Source organism: Scatophagus argus, chromosome 18, assembly GCF_020382885.2.
Source record: "Scatophagus argus isolate fScaArg1 chromosome 18, fScaArg1.pri, whole genome shotgun sequence".
In the NCBI taxonomy this organism is placed as follows: Eukaryota; Metazoa; Chordata; class Actinopteri; family Scatophagidae; genus Scatophagus; species Scatophagus argus.
The window spans coordinates 9,401,807-9,418,741 of record NC_058510.1 but is presented as its reverse complement, the minus strand read 5'-3'; the positions used below and the strand labels follow the sequence as shown (position 1 = coordinate 9,418,741).

The 16,935-nt window shown below is 41.9% G+C and overlaps 2 protein-coding genes across 2 annotated transcripts in view; both read right to left on the bottom strand.

Annotated features, from left to right (window-relative positions):
* smarcd3b (SWI/SNF related, matrix associated, actin dependent regulator of chromatin, subfamily d, member 3b) overlaps positions 1-2,618 on the bottom strand; it is a 36,584-nt gene extending 33,966 nt beyond the window's left edge. The window contains exon 1 of the mRNA XM_046371062.1: positions 2,286-2,618. Within this exon, the coding sequence (XP_046227018.1) occupies positions 2,286-2,297 (12 nt within the window). The 5' untranslated portion in view covers positions 2,298-2,618. The remainder of the gene's footprint in view (positions 1-2,285) is intronic.
* Positions 2,619-4,271: 1,653 nt separating this feature from the next.
* nfx1 (nuclear transcription factor, X-box binding 1) lies at positions 4,272-16,176 on the bottom strand. Its single transcript, XM_046371059.1, has 23 exons — positions 15,713-16,176; positions 13,943-14,866; positions 13,335-13,496; positions 12,924-13,001; positions 12,537-12,642; positions 12,092-12,163; positions 11,835-11,974; positions 11,620-11,719; positions 11,314-11,531; positions 10,687-10,784; positions 10,556-10,586; positions 10,374-10,456; positions 9,917-10,025; positions 9,582-9,701; positions 9,403-9,482; positions 8,961-9,191; positions 8,501-8,574; positions 8,316-8,417; positions 7,761-7,898; positions 7,546-7,612; positions 5,177-5,322; positions 4,953-5,057; positions 4,272-4,702 (listed from the first exon to the last, which is right to left on the bottom strand). The coding sequence occupies exons 1-23, from the start codon at positions 15,729-15,731 to the stop codon at positions 4,627-4,629; spliced, it is 3,279 nt and encodes a 1,092-aa protein (XP_046227015.1). The 5' UTR covers positions 15,732-16,176; the 3' UTR covers positions 4,272-4,626.
* Between the last annotated feature and the right edge of the window lie 759 nt (positions 16,177-16,935).

Below are 16,935 nucleotides of genomic sequence, written 5' to 3'. Positions count from 1 at the left end.
TATATTTTATTTGTTTAATTTGTACAAAAACTGAAAAAAAGGGCCGGAGTATTCCTTGGTCACTAGCTGTTTCATCCCTTTCAGCGTTATAACAGATCCCCCCTGCTGTTCTTGAAAAGACCCGCCCCACTCTGCTGATTCGCTGATTCCCCTTATTCTGTCTCTCATTGGCTACCCTTGATATCCTTACACAAACACATTAGAATGTAATGTTACCAGGACTGTTTTGCCAGCTTGGCACCCTTCTTGCTAGCAACTTCTACAAAGTGACTAGCGACAAATTTAGTGACTTATTCAGAGCGTCAGGGAGAAGTCAAAAAATATATTCAAATATATTGTATTTTAATTTATTATTATGCATTCTGGTCTTTTGCCAGAGGAGTCAGAGTTTAGCTGTACTGAGTTGCTATGTTTACAATGTATTCTTGATATAAAACTATATCAAGACTATAATGTAAATATAAGTCTCTCTATCGCTGCAAACGCTTTGGTAAAGTAATGTGTTCCAACATCATCAATTTGCCCGTGAGCAACTTCATCTGGTGACTTTTGGTAACTTTTGAAGCTAGTACTAGCTACTTTCACTGTTAATTCAAGCGCAGAGGTTGTATTCTCTGGTTCTGTGGTTGGTTTCTACAGCAAGCAGTCAGTGGCGATCCTGAGACAGCAGATTATGAGCCAGAGCTACACAAACAACCAGAGCTACAATAAACACAGCCTCTATTCCACCAACAAAGGCAATCAATCGAAGGCAGAACAGACCAGGTCTTGCAAGAAAAGCGGTGGGTTCCATAATAACGCCCCGTTTCCTGTCTTTATCTTCAGTTCGCTAAGCTAACTGGCTGTTAGCTGTAGCTTCTCAGTTATGGACATTACACTGGTATCATGACATCTGAGGGATTCACTGAGTGAAACTGTTTGACATTTTTAAAGGTGCAATTTTTTTTAAGCTTCCTTGCCGGGAGTGAGATAGCAATCTCGTATCTGAATGTTTTGAGGCTACAACTAGCGATTAGTTAGCATAGAGGCAGGTGGAAATAGCACATTCTGTGGGTGTTATGACCAAGAAATAATCCAGCACATAACCAGAACATCACATTGTTTTTATACCATGGTTTTTGTGCATAAACATGAGATGGTGAGAGTCAGCTACAGGCTGCCATTTCTTGTTCCAAGACTTTATGCTAAACCAGGCTAACTGGCCGCTGTCGTTAGCTTCACACTTAACGGACAGACATGAGAGTGGTAGCCTATAAACAGTCTCATTTAAACTCTCAGCAGGAGAGCAAAAAAAAAGAAAGGTAAACTATTCCTTTAACACTGAGTTTAGATGGTTCTCTATGTAGTTTCAGGGCTCTATAAACAGTCAAAACGCTGTCTGAGCTCCAACAGAAGTGATTATGTTGCAGCTGGAATAGAAAAATGAGATTTTCCTTTGGATCAGCAAAAGTAGGTCTGGCTTTAACTTGTGCACCCCAAATTCGTCTCCTGACAGCCTGCCAGCAGATTAACACCGCGAAACTGAAACTTTTCCTGCGAGATCCGAAACACACTTGCAGACTCGTGGGGCACTACGGCCCTACATGAAGCACCATTATATGACTGTGTGCGCCCTGAATCAAAGAGGGGGAGGGAGGGGATGGGGATGGGGAGGGAATGGGGTGACGACGAGTGAATTAAAGGCAAGCGAATGGAGGTAAGCGGACGGTACGCACTCTCGGAAGGGCTTCGCCGTGCACCCCCCCCCCCCCCGGATTACTCCTCAAGTGTCGCCCCCCCTCTCCACACACACACGAGTCAAGGTTAACAAGCCGCGCTGGTGTCTGCGTCGGCTGGAAAACGGGGAGGGGTGGGAGGTGGAGGTGGGGGGGTGAGGTGCTGCAACTATACAGTGTGCTGTGTGATGATGCAGACAGAGCTACTGTAGCCTACAGTCCCCTTAAATATCCCCAATCACATCCCACTCCCTGCTTACTATTCTCTAATACATTGAGAACCATGCGACTGTACGCCCAAATACACCATGAGGTGGAAATTAATCCTCGCATATTTTTTTTTTTTTTTTTTTTTTTTTAGATGCACAATAAATTACAGCTAGACGAGGGAAAACTCCGGTGCGCACTAACCCGGCTGGCAAAGCACCTACAGGATAAAGAGAATATATAAAGAGTAGTTTCGATGGTGGATGCGTATACAGGGCAGCGCAGACTCTGCGAGTAAAAGTGATGTGGAATAAAACAAATGTGCTAATGTATAACAAGGTAGCATAAGCATCCATAGCCTACCTTTCTCTCCATCACTATGCGATTTTTAGGTTTCTCAACAACAGCAACTGTACGATGTGTCTCTGTGGAGATGTCCGGTCCGGCGCGGAGCGGAGCTTCCCTGCACTCCTCAACTTCCTCACGGCTTGTCAGACAGCAGCGTCTCCCTCTCACTTCCCCATTACTGGACAGCTAGGCGACTTATTAGCACTGGCCTGTGAGACGCCGAGCCGGGGATGGAGCCAGAGCCAGGATTGGTGAAGCCTTGTTCGGAAGGGAGCAGGAGCGCAGGCGCGGTTTCTGCTGGAGAGTCGATATAATGAAAAATTACCGGTGGCAGGGAGTGTCATCAAATTATCCTCATGAGCAGGTTTTTTTTTTTTTTTTTGTTTTTTTTGCGGGGTATGTTGTACTGTCCGATGGAAATTTAACAAAAGCAGTGTGAAACGGTGACCACGGGATATTTTCCGTTTAGCAAAGCTAGCAAATATATGTGCATTGCAAACAAAGACCCACTTTCTTTTTGGTTGTTAGGCCTCAATGATGCACAGGATAAAATTTGTTTACTACAGTAGAGCCGTCAGCTCCCTAACCAAAAGAGCAGTAATACTTTCTACTGAGACACCCTTTATGAAGTGTTTGTAAGTTGTAGTCATCGACCTTTCAATTAGTAATTTACAGACAGTTATAGCTAAGCCAGGACAACTTAAGGTTGCCAGGTTGTGAGAAATCCCAATGTGACCACTTCTGGAAAAAGGCTGTTAAGGATCTGCATTCTAAATATTTATAATATTACAAATTAATGTGTACTCACAGTTTTTGCTCAGCTAGCTATGTTTAAGTTTACTTACGTTTGTGCTATCTTTATTTTGGTGCTGATATCTATATTCTCCTAATTTATCCTCTACCCGTAAAGCACATTGAGAACTGAAGTCGAGTTGTTTGTGTAAGTCTATATACTTGGAAATAAAGTTTTATTTTTTTATTGTAATTTAGGGTTGCCAATAAGGATTATTTTCATGATTAACCAATCAATTGTTTAGTCTATAAAGTGTCAAAAAAATTCCCAAAGTGAACTCTTCAAATTGCTATTTTTGTCCAGCAGTCCAAAACCCACAGCCTCTTTATCTAAATGACCAAGAAAAGCAGCAAATCCTTACATTTAAGAAGCTGGAACCAACAAATGTTTGAGTTTTTTGCTTTGAAAATGACGAAAAATGATTAATCAGTTATCAAAATAGTTGGGGCTACTCTATTCTAGGTATTTTAATCTGTGTTGTTCCACACCACCTTATGCATGTTTCCCTTGAATGAAGCTTAAAAACTGCATGAAAGAAACACAAAGAAAACTGGTCTCTGTTATATTAAGTCTATTGAAATTAGCAAGAGGACACACACCATGATAAAGACAGAGCTGAAAATGTATGTGTGTAGTGGACTGTTGCCAATGGTCTATTAAAAGGGATGAAGTTAAGGAATGCTCACAGTGTATGTGAATACAAAGTGCACATCTGGAAGGGTCAAGTCAGTGAAGGACAGTATGCAATATCAACATATTTGTGAATTAAATCAGAGTCAGCACCTCAACTCTTCTCGCCTCACAGGCTTTAGAAGTGAGACTTTAGCAGTCCATCAATATCCTTCCTGCCTAAGTGTCCCTGAACAAAGATGCGAACGCCTATCAGGTTCAGAAGTTCTGAAACTGACCTCAGAAATCCTTCAGGATTTACGAAGGAAGAGCTTTCACAAAGTGCAACACAATATCTGGGTCGTAGTCGTGTTTCACACAAAGCTTTCTTTCCGCAGTGCAGCCCACTCCTGCCCACCCACAAACTCAATCAGCAGAGGTTTACTACTGAACTGTTGGCTCAATACCAGCAGAAAGAACAAAAGATATCCCATAGCTGGAAATGTTTCTGGCACACTGTTTGAGAGTCTTAAGACCGAGAGCTCCATCTGAGGAAACATCTACTGTTGTGATATGTGCTATTCTAAGGAAGACTTCGCTTTTTATTAAGTTGACTTTAATGAAGGACTGGATGCACACAAAGGTAAAGGCAAAGAAAACAATCAGGAACTTTTCAAAATGAAACTTCTTCAGAATCTGCACAAGACTGAATCAGCTTTATAAATGCAAGGAGAGCACTTGACTCGGCACTCATTCAAGTGCTCCTCCCGGATATAACAATTGCGGGTGTTCCCATTAGGCGATCTGAGAGATATTTGCAAAGATAATTTTATTTGATTAAATTTTATTGTAAGAGAGGCTTTGCAGAACCTCTGCTACACTTATTGATCTTTGATGAACACTGACTGGTGTATTTATGAACGGATCCTGAGGGTTCCTTTTTTAGGCCTTATTTTAGTCCTGGACATCAAAGTAATCAATTAGAGGCTCTTCTTTAACCATCTTCGACCAAGTACTTCCACTGGCGGCCCTGGGAGGAGAATCAAGAAGAAAATAAATCATAAACAGGCAGTGAAATCTGAAACAATGAGAGAGACAAGCAGATGATAAAAAATGTGATGTTTAAAAACACTTCTGTGCATTTGGCCATAGAGGGGTTGATAGCTGCCACCAATGATTGTTTTCATTATCAATTAATCTGCCAATTATTTTCAGAATCAATCATGGCACCTCTAGTTGGGACCCTCTAGTCACAGTACAGTCTCTAACCACAGACTTACTTGTTGCTGTGCTGTTTGATATGAGCAATGGGAGGAGGGGCCCTCGCAGCCGTCTCTCGCTCGATCACTGATGTCAAGGTTGAGTTCGGGCAGACGGCCTTCCCCCTGAGACCGAGAACGCATCTTCAAATCCACAATCGGCACTTATATTTGTAATGAAAGCATCTTGGCTGAGTGCATTTACACACACATTCATGCATGTTACTGTTTGAATCAAGCCTCACTTTTGGGCTGTGATGACCACGTTGCGTTTGGGCTCGCTGTCGTAGCTCACGCTCTCCACTCCGTAGACCTCGGCCAGCTCGTGGATGATCTTCCGGTGTTCTCTGTTCATGGGTGGGAAGCAGTGGCTCCTCTTTGGTTGTTTTCCCTGCAGACATCAGCAACACAATACAGTTAGAGATTTATACCACGAAGCAAAAATCAGCTTTGTTGGTGAGCTAATCAGCCAGAAGTTAACATACCAAGACAACAGATGCTAATGTTAAAAATGATGCCTTTGCGTCACCATTTTTTCATTGTTCTAACACTCCACTATACCTAAAACTTATTCTCTTCTCAACAGAGAGGGTCTGGATCATTGGAACTGTCTAACGCAACACAAATCTGAGGGGTCGTAAGATGATTAATAGAAAGCGTAGAAGTGTTTCTTGCAGTTGTTTGCAAAGCTGTAACTCATCAGTCAAGTTCTAGTATACATTTAATATAAGTTGTTAAGTGTAATTCTTTGCAAAATGGGGGTTATCGCTGTATTAACATGTATGACTGCATTAATTAATTTCCAGTGAGAACAAACCGTCTTCATTTAGAGACTTTTTTATTTTGCAAAGAAGTACAGAGGGCTGAAGCTCAATATCAGAAACCAAAACCAATCAGCCTGTGGTAGACTATTGTTGTATGACTGTTGTGTGTGTGTGTGTACATTGTTTGAGAGGAAACAAAAATGGAGTCAAATTCCTGTGTTCACATGCTTGGCTAGTAAATATGACTCACAATCTCCTCTTCTGTTGCTAAGTTACGGTGTTGAATAATGGCCAGAAAGGTGTCTTTGTAGAACATTATGATGTCTCAGTGAAGATGACCTTTGACTTCACATTATTTTATCCTATTAGACATTTGTGTAAAAGTTTGCCATAATTAGTGCATGAATTTGTCAGCTGTGCCCAAAAACACGATTTGCTGGGTCACAGTGACCAATCATATCCAGTCAGTTCATTCTTAAGTCTTAGTGGACATTTGAGCCAAATATGAAGAAATTCAAGCATAAGAATAGTTGCTATTCTGATTTTTTTACCTTATAAACTAGACTGTATTCATAAAAAATGAACAAATAGGAAAAACACAGGTTGTAAACAGTTTTAACTTCATTTAAAAAAGTCCAATGGGAGCCAGTGATCACATCTGTAAGCAGGGTCTCTGACCCTTCAGTCTCTTTCCTCCAAACTGCATGCACAGGTCCTCAATATGAGCCTTTTCTTTATAATTTAATCTGTGGTGTAATTCCAACATTGTGGAAACACTTTGTTGCAATAAAGTGAATGATTTTCATTTTCTAAGCAGGTTTGACCAAACTTTCTATAGCTGTGCACATATGGGGAGGTTGGGACAACAGCAGGTGCAAAAGTGATCTAACTGGTGAACAAAATTGGATTTGGGAATGTAGAAACCTGCACAAGAGCAGAAAATGAAGTCTTTAAAGGCCGCAAAGTATGCAGCACATTCAAGATGGGAGAGAATATGATAAAAACTTTCATAAGCAGACTGCAAGGCAGAAACAGCAGCTTTACTGCCGTAATTCACTCTTCCAAACTGAGATTCAGGTTGTGATTAACAATCTTTTACATTTGGCAAAGAAACAGCGACCTTGACAGCTTCACTACCGGTAGCTTCTATGAATGGAACAAAGCAAAAAAGGATAGAAAACATGTAGGCTATTTTTCAATCCGCCTCACGAGGTACCTACTAATTTAGTCTGGCTTAAAAAGAGTCACCAAAGAGGCTCTGCCGTCTGGTCAGAAACATACAAGAAGCCACAGCTGGCTCCATCTTACCAATCCACTGGAGAATTGAGCAAACTCAGAATATACAACAACTGGGTCAGAAAATAATAGAAAACGTTTGAGTTTAGATTCATACATGTCTGAGTTGGGTAGTCTACTCAGTTAGGCCTTGCTTTGTTTTCTACATTGACACTAGCTCTAAGCAATTCATGCAATTCAGTTCATTCCTGTTTGGAACAGAGGCACACATGGTGTAATGGTATAAATACTGAGGAAGACTAACAGTTTATCACTGTTTTAATGTTTATGTGTCTGTTGTACAATGTAAAATATAAACTGACAACCTCAGACATGCAATGAATTTCCTTGGAGGACAATAAAGGTATCATCACCAACCAGTTGTTAGTGATAATGTTGTTGGTTGTCAGTGATAGTGTAAATGTGAAAATCAGTAAGAGGCTTCATCGTTAAAAATGTAAAAAGTTCATCAGTTTTTCCCAAGACTAGTGGGCTCCCAACACTGCCACCAGAGGGAGCAGCACACCACAAGAGGTCACCTAAACTGGTACAATCAACTCTTTGTATCATTTTACCTTATTAGCAAGCTCAACAAGATTCTTGATCTCTTCTTCTACTTCTGTCACAAATTTCAGGTCTTTTCTGAAAGACAGAAGGAACAGAGGAGAGTGTTAGAGGCTTGTAGTGTGATTGACAAACTGTACAGGCAAATTTAACAAACTAATGCGATGCAAATAAATAACGGCCAGTAATAAATGAGGTACGACGGCTGGAATTGCAAAGAACAGACCTGGCATCCTCTTTGAGGCTGTCGCTGTACACAGAGGTGGAGCGGACGTTAAACGGGTCCGAAGAGGAGTCGATCTGCAAAGCCTCTGCCAAACGCCTGTTCCTCTCCAGAGTAGCACACTCTTGATCACATTCAAGCCTGTGAAAACAAACATAAAAGGCAGATTTTACATCGAATCTTTATGCTGGATTCTGAAAAGCTCTCATTAGTTTGAATTTCCTGCACTAAAACGATGCTTATGAAACTGAAACTGCTCTGGTCCTCAGTTCTGAGTGGCTACTTCAGCTGCCGCAATCCATTAAACGCACCCCTCTGACTGACTGATTTAAATATTAATGCACAAACAAAAAAGTCATCATTCATGGCAAACAGGAAATCCATTTCTATGCAGAAGAACATTGAAATAATTTTCCATTATTGATTAAAAGTACCCGCATCACGCCAGAACTGCACTTAACCGTACTAAAATCACTGCAAACAAAGGCCTCTCAAATCATTTTGTGCATGTCGGTCTTCATTTCAACAAGAAATCATCAATTGCTTCCATTAGTCTACCTGGTCTGTTTCATTTCCTTTTTAGTGAGAAATTGGCCAATGTCCATGGAGTCGCCAAGCTGCATGTCAGACAGTTTGCTGGCCATAGCAATAGCTGCATACCTACAGTACAGAGAACGAAAGACGTTTCAAACACTTCATATTCAAAAATTCAAACAGCTGAATACAGAAACAGTGTAACTGACCTCTGATATGAGCTGGTCGCTTCAGTGCAGATTACGGTTTCCTTTTTTCGACCACAATCACACTGTAAAGCCACCTGTAAAAAGTATCAAGAATTACACTCCACTACTACTGTAAAAGTCTTTTTTAATGAGCAGACATTGAGGTCTTGAGTTTGGAGGACTGCCACTGAAATGTTATTATTTCATCCAAGTTAAGTATTTATGACACTGTTCCAGCAGATTCGATCAACCAGTGGGGGACCATGTGTAGCCAAAAGGAACAGAGAGAACAGACAGCTGGACTGCTGAAGATGACCTTCAATAATTTGATGTGACTAAAAAAAAAATCTTTTTCAGCAGGGTGAGAGAAAATTTTGATGGAAATTATGCCTCAATTCACCATCAATACAAGGCTGGATATAACAAAGGCCATCTGCACAAACTTTGTAACCCATAGTCCAGCTGCTCTGGTGTGTTGTACCTTGGCAGTGCAGGTGGTGCGTGGGCAGCTGCTGCCTTGATGACAGGGAGCGGCACACGGGTGGCCACAGTCTGGACGAGGCAGCGTGCAGGGCTGCTGGCAGCTGCCCTCTGCCAAACACTCGCCCCGGTGGCAGATTCGTTTGCAGCGGTGCTTTTCACACGGCAGCATTTTATTACACGTCAGGCCACAAGAAATGTCTTGCAGATGACATGGGATGTTGCTGCGTTGCTGTGAGCCAGAAGAAAAGCATGTCATTTACAGTTGCATGCCTCCATGCACCAGTCAAACCGCAGTTTACATTCATGTCTGACCAGACTCTCAATATACACTACACAGACAAAAGTATTGGGACACACACCTCTGTGCTTCCAATGCTGCGTGCCATCTCAGGCACGGGTATAAAACACAGAGGTTATGCAAATTGTCAGCTTGAAGTTACCTCATGCTTTCCCATGCACCATTTCTGGATGAGGTATGTGCAAGGTGGACACTTCTCTTCACTGTGGCAGTTGTGAAACACTAAAATAAAAAAAAAAAGAGAGAGAGAGAGATAAATGTCAGGAGAACATTCCTGTTGACGGTTTGACTGCAGAACGAACAGTTACAGTTTAATCTCACCTGGATGGTCACACTCATGTCTTCTTGTACACAAGTTTTTGCACTCTGGAGGCTTTGTGCCACAAGCGATGGGCGGGTACAAGACAGTGAGCCCACAGTGACACGTCAGCTCATCAAAACCTCAAAAAAAAGCAATCATGAAGCCACATAAGATATGAGACATGGGGTAACATCATGGCACATTACTGCTGAACATAATACCAAAAACAAACAAAAACACCATGCAAAAAAAATCAATTTCTTTATTTGAATGGCAGAATAACAACACGTTTCTTCTGAGTCTTGGCTCATGACAACAGCACTGCTGGACTGAAGAAAATGAACGCAGGACTCACTGGACTGCCAGCAGGGATCACAGTTTCCACGGTGGCAAGGCTCCTGGCAGCGGTGGAGGCCGCAGTTGAGCTTGTAGCCGCAGATCAAGAGGCACTTGTGCTCCAAACTCTGGATGGATAGACAGACAGAAACCTGTGACACCATCGCCCATAGCGTAGCTCCGTCCCAAAGACCAAACTTTAACTACCAAGTAAATGCACTTCAGACAATAAGTCACCACCAAATCGCTTTCCCCTAAGTTTAATTCAAGTACTTCTTTTACACATTAATTAATGTGGAAATGAAGCTGTTTTCTGACACAGTTTCACTTTTTGTTCAGTAGTGTAACACATTCTAATTATTAAACTAAAAATCGAAAGTTTTGCTAACATTACAACACCAGTACTGCGTCGACTCTTCCTGGGATGTGGACGGCTTAAACTACATGACACAGGCACAGAGTGGCTGAATGCTCACCACACAACACAGCTCGCCACACTTGTGTCGGCCACAGGAGCGTTTCTTGTTGCAGCGCTTCTCACAAGTGAAGATGAGTTCCTCTGTGACAAAAAAAAGAGTGAGAAGTGAAATACCAGACAAAGTGGGCACGTGGTGACCTTACGTTAACTTAATTTCATCCAAAGTTGCTTGAATCTCACCCTCTTTTTGGATTGTTGCACACGGGATCTCCTGAAAAACAAGAGGGCTGTTTTAACTGTTTGCTACCAGAATAACAAATGACAGCGGCACCAACACTGGAGACACATGTTCTGCTGGTGCTTCAGCCTACCTTGGTCTTGGAGCCACATCTGCATCTGACAGTAGAGGTCAGGGAGCATGGCCCACAGCTGCCTTCATGGCACAACTTCTCACACAGATGGATGGTGTCTGGAAAAAAGACAAGTTCATTCATTCAGTGATGACAAGCTGTAAGAACAATGTCTGTAAGCTCAACATAATGCACATCCTGTCTGACCAGACACAATATAAATAATTTAATTGCCCCAGGCTTGATGGAAATGGTGGAGGTAAAATATGTTTCTTCACAATGTTTCTTTAGCTCTTTAATATTTCAAAAAAGAGGTATGCATGGGATTATAAACAACAAATTACAGGCATCAAGACATCCAGGAGTAATGCTCAAACAGCATACATTTGTTCCACCCATCCAGGAAGTAAAACAAGCATAGTGAATTATGCAAAAAACAGGGTAAGAAAGCAAATACAAAAAACCCTAAGGAAAAAAAATCTAAGGCGTAACAAAGTCTTTAAATTTCCAAAATGAAGCCTGACATCATGATGTTTGATGGAAAGGGTTAGATCCATCTCACTCACTCAAAATCATCTGTTAAATTGGTGTAATTTTATTAAAGAGTCGGAGAGTCTCGACAAGGCAGACTTTGTCCCTCTTCCTTACCGCTGGAGTCACAGGCCAGGGGTTTGTTGCATGTCTTTCCACAGGAGGGGATGGGATCAGAGCAGCTTTGTCTTTCAGGGTAGCCCAGCTCCAGGAGTTTGGCCAGAGGTGTCTGAGCGCAGGGACATGTCTTCACCAGGCTCGGGGAGCGTGAGCACAGCTGGCACTGACCACGGTGGCACACCTGCTGGCACCGGTGAGCTTCACAGTTTAACATCCTGAACAAAGGAAAGTGAGTGTCAGAAAGCAGTAGGAATTGGAACTGAAATAAGACCTTCATTGGAAATGGATGGCAGACAGACTTACATCCCACATATTTTTTGACAGGAGAAATGCCCCGACCCATCAAATCCTTCCTTATCTGTGCCACACAGGACTTGGCGAGTGGTAACACCACAGTAGCAAACTGAAGAAAACAAAAACGGGCAAAAATTAAAGAGCCCATCCGAGACGGAGTTGCCAAGATTAAAAGATTTATTTAGAAGAAGACTGTTTGGAGCTGTGCTGGCAGTGAGACTCACCCTGCTGAACTTGCAGCTGGCAGGGTTGACAAGCCCCACTGTGGCACACCTGGGTGCAGGTGTGTTTAGCACAGTTTAGTAAGGCGCCACACACCTTGTCACACCGCAGCACAGTACCCTGGCCACAGCGAACTGGTTGACTGCAAAGATAATACTGTGGTGTCAAACTCCCAGATACAGAAACAAATCTGTTTATAAATTACAAAGATAAATTCAAAGGATACGCAGTCAGAAAACATGGTTAACATGTAGTGTACCTGGTCTTCCCACAGATACAGGACTTTGTTACAAAGGCAGGACATTGTGGACAAGGTCCAGGGTGACACAAGCTTGGGGGAGACACAGAAAGTACCGTTTAACACAAATGCTGTCCTGGAGACTTTTGAATTGAGAAATATGAAAATGTCATGTGCAGCTGTACTATAATTACCACAAGTCTTTTTAAAATCAAAATCATAGTACTTTTTAGAGTGCTTCCTCTTGAATCACAAATCCAACAAATGAAACAACCACAGATTTTTAACAATGTCTCATTCCTCATCTACTAATAATTAGCAACTTCACACTATGGCGCTGATTACTTAAAGTGTCCCAGGCATTGCAGCATCCCAGTTTAGCACAGTGTTTCCCTGAAAATATCTCAAAATCACAAAAGACAAACACACATCAAAAAATTATTTTCCTATGATTTACAAGGCTCACATGTTACAGGGGTGGTTGCAGTCCAGACCACTCCTTTTCTTCCCACACATGTCACCACAGCTGTGGGGAATCTCACTGCGTTGCCACTCCGGGTTTGTCACTTTACCTGCCAAACAAATGTGGAATGAAAAAATAATCACAACATTGTTTCGTCCACTTGTGGTGCCAGAGCTGATAGGTTACAGGAATTTTAATCAGACTGAGCTGAACATTAAAATTATTTAACCTGACAACAAATACATTTAATATAGCTGTTATAGCTGCAAATCTATCTGTGTAATTGGAATGCTATGTCCTTAAAGTCCTTGTTGGTGTAATGTAAGGTGTCCCAATACTTTTGTCCATATTGTGTTTGCATTAAATTATATGAATGAAGCAGGCACTAACCACAGAAGCAGGTGTAGGAGGTTGGATGTTTCAGTGTGACATTCTGGCAGGCCGGACAACGCCAACCTTCAGCTGAATCTGAAAAACAGCTTTGTTTCAACATAAACACATTTTTTATACAAAGAGAACAGCAGATATTTCCACTGGCCTCAAACTGCAGTGGAACACAATACACTGCTGATGCAGCAGGAACTTAAAAGCCGAGAGGGGTGGTTTATTGTGTTTTTTTTTGTTTGTTTTGTTAACAAGACCACAGTAACTATATACTGTCCATCTGCACAACGGTATTATTGAAAACAGTGTACTATGCTGTGGTCCTTCTGTTCTGTAACCACAGTAATAACCATTATGGGAGGAGTGTGGGTCAGAGCTGCTGATAATTAACACCTAGATAATGTTTAACGGTTGTACCATCTGCCTGAGAGGCCGGGGATCGCGCCCACTTCTTGATGCAGTTCAGGTGGAAGACGTGGTAGCAGCTCTGGCAGCTCCACACCGGTGCCATGAGCCGGATGACATCACAGCAAACCATGCACTCATACTTCTCCTCTGACAACTGTTCAATCAGACACCCTGAGGATGGACGAGATCAGAGCTTTAGGAGGAAATTCAGACAATAACTCATAATTCTTTAACCTAAAGAACCTTTAAGCAGCTCCGTCAAACAATAATGAACTGCCAAATTACGGGCAAACAGAATAAAGGACGATGCAGAGACAGAATCAACCACCTGTTGTTCATCCAACACTGAAGATACATAATGGGAAAATTGAGGGCAATATGAGGAAGTATTTACATGGTTAATTATACTACGAGTCATGTATGTAAGCTTCCAAACAGATTGAATTTTGGATCATGAGAAAGTTGGGTGGATATAAACACCTGCAGTGCCACATGATGTGCAATGTCCAGGATAGATTCATCTTGATGTCAAACAGTGAAGTGTGGTAGTTATTTTTTCTAACTATGACTGACTTTTTGGTCTCTACAACAGAGTTTACAAAGAATTATAGACTAACCTGTCTGTGTCTCCTTGCTCTCTGGTATCTTGTTCCAGTTCCTCTGGCTCAGCCTCTGGTTCTGATGAGGTGTTCTTCTCCCTCCTCTGGCCTGAAGCGGTGTGTGTCGCCCTGAGCCTCGCCCAGCTTTAGAGGCAGGCTCCTGAGATGATCTGCCAGGGCCAGAATCATTTTGGACACTGGCCCCCCTCTCTGAGCCTGTTTCGTGCTGAGATGGTGGTTTGGGTGCTTTGATTGGTCCTTGACGTTTGGTTGCCTCAGGGTGTTTCCTCTGATGATCATCATGTTGAAAGTCTGGACCTGTTCTGCTCCTCTCAGTTCTTTCTGTGACATCTGAAGCAGGGGGTTCTCTTTTGGTGAAGTCTGACCTCTGACCCCTTACTGATGTAATGTTGTCTTTTAGGCGAGGACCCCTTTCATTTTGTTGTCCTCTTCTCTTCTCTTGGCTAAACTTTCTGGGGTTTTCAGCCTGTGAATCCTGGTCTTCATTGATTTGTTCCAAATTTCTGCCCACATCTTCTCTTCGCCAGTTGGGTGAATCAGGTCCATCCATGGGATGTTTCCCTGAGTGACAGGCCCACGCACCTCTGTTGTTACCACTGTATGGGCCAGAGTCGCCTCCAGGTCTTTGCCTCCAGGAGCTGGAGCCACCATTTACACTTCTGTTTCCTTCTCTCCTTCCTCTACCTCTCCCACGCCTTCTGGCTCCATCTTCTTCTTGATAGGAAGGATGCTGATGCAATGCATAATTTGAATAATCATGGCTAAATGGGGGTTGAAAGCCCTGGTGAAAGTGTCCATATTGTTGAGAAGGATCATAAGGGTCATGAGGGCTGAGGTTTCTGTTATTGTTGTGCCTGGGCCGGCCTCTTCTGGATTTGTGCTGATGGGGTTTTTGATCATCTGGACTAAGATCAGGGGGGTCTGCAAACATAAAATGTGATAGTGTAAAAAGCCTTAATCTGTCTAAAATAATTACAGTAACTATGTTTAATATTGGGAAAGAGGAATGACTGTATTGAAGCAGTTGTTGATTACAGTTCACCAATGGAAAGGTTTAAAAGAGATGAGTCATACATTTAAGACTGCTTATGTTATGACAGGCCTACTAAATGACTGAACTATTATCAACAAAGTTTTGGATATGCATATCATTCTCTTCACTCAACACTTTTCTGTCGATTTACTATTCCTTTAAAAACACACCATATTAAGGTCACGTAGCCAGACTTTATACTGTACTTAACTATCTACAGAGGCAAGTTGGTTAGTTAGCGTAAAAATTAGAGGATGTATTCATCTGTCCATAAGTTTTATATTTAAAAACTATTAGGCGGACATACTGGTGCTGCTACCAGCTTATAGCCTAGTTACATGTTTATTAGCACTTACACTGTATGTATCAGGAGTAGTGTTAGCTTTCAGAGTTCACCGTCACGTGTTGTCATATACAGATATTCTGGTCACACCGACATGCTAACGTTAGCAAACCTTAGCGAGCTAAACGTGCATCATAAATGGAAAAAAGCTGCTAGGTCATCTAGCTTACGTTAGCTCAAAGTTCATCGTAGCTAACGTAAGCTAAAGACAAGCTAACTTACCACAAAAAAAGTGTATAAAACGTCACAAAGCAAGTTGAAGGGGTAAGCTATCGTTACAGACCAATTCTATTAAATCGTGATATTAACAGCTTGTTTAAACAATCAAACAAAACACAGTCACAGTCTCACTGCATGGACATGTTTTTAGACACAACGTCAGTGTAGTTACCGGAGTTACCCTCAGCCATTCAGTTGGTTGTTGCTTTTCCCACGCCACAAGTTTGAGGACAATAAGCTGTTTTGTGAGAGATGACAAGTGCGTCCAGGTGCTCCGCGACAATATCCAATTTTTCAGCTGCGCTCTGGTTGTTTAAATTGAGACGAATTCCCTTTAAAACAGAAACTATCACCCTCCTCAACTTACCTTATCAACACTAGCTTAATGCTACCACAGGCTACGTTAAGCGAGTCAAAAGCGGAACTTCCGGTCAAAATAAAATCAAAAATAAAACGCAAGGGCCGAGAAAAATCAACCTATTTGACCTACCTTAAAATACCTTTCCACTACAGAATCCCCATCTAGAAAGATCACCGTTTTAAAAATACAGTTGGACCATGAATGAGCCGAACCTGCAGGAACAAGATATTAGTTATTTAGCATTATCTAAAGACAGCATAAGAATCCCTGTGCATAAAAAATGACACAAGATGACCACAAAGTGGCGCTCTGTGCTATAGTGCAAACGAGATGGAGCATCTCTGGCTGATAACAGGGAGAAAAACAAATTATTAGATCGTACATTTGTGCAACATACATAATGATTTTCCATGCGTCTATGCACTTTTCTATGATAACCGTTTAAATATGGGTATTCTACAACTTGTCTTGGAGAAATTTACAGACGTTATGCCAGACAGATGTGAAATTGGTTTAAAAAGAAATTAGTTTGTGAATTTTGTTGTATTACATGTGTATTATATATTTCTGATGTGTGCATGTCAGTGGGGAGAATTAAATTTTATATGAACTGAACTGTATTCAAGAGGTCAGTTAGCTTAACAGCTTGGTCAGAATCAGAAACATGGCAACCGGTTATTCCAGAAATCCATTAACGGCCCTATTATATATAATCTGAATACAATGACAAGCCCTGCACACTCATTAAATCCTTCTCCGGACACCTGTATGACATTAATATATCAACACCCGTTTTCCAGAAAACCCATTGAAAAGGTCACTGAAATGACCGTCACCTAAACTAATTGAAAGAAACTCATCTGACAGTAGGGGACACTAGTGCAAACTCACTATAACCAACTGTTCAGTTTTATCAGCCCATGTCCATGTTAGCCTAGGAAAATGAATGTAATAACCACTAACAGAATCCAGATCACGCATGCGCAGAGTGGCTCCTCGGCCCCGTCAACCAGGCGAGGTGGGTGGGAGAGAGT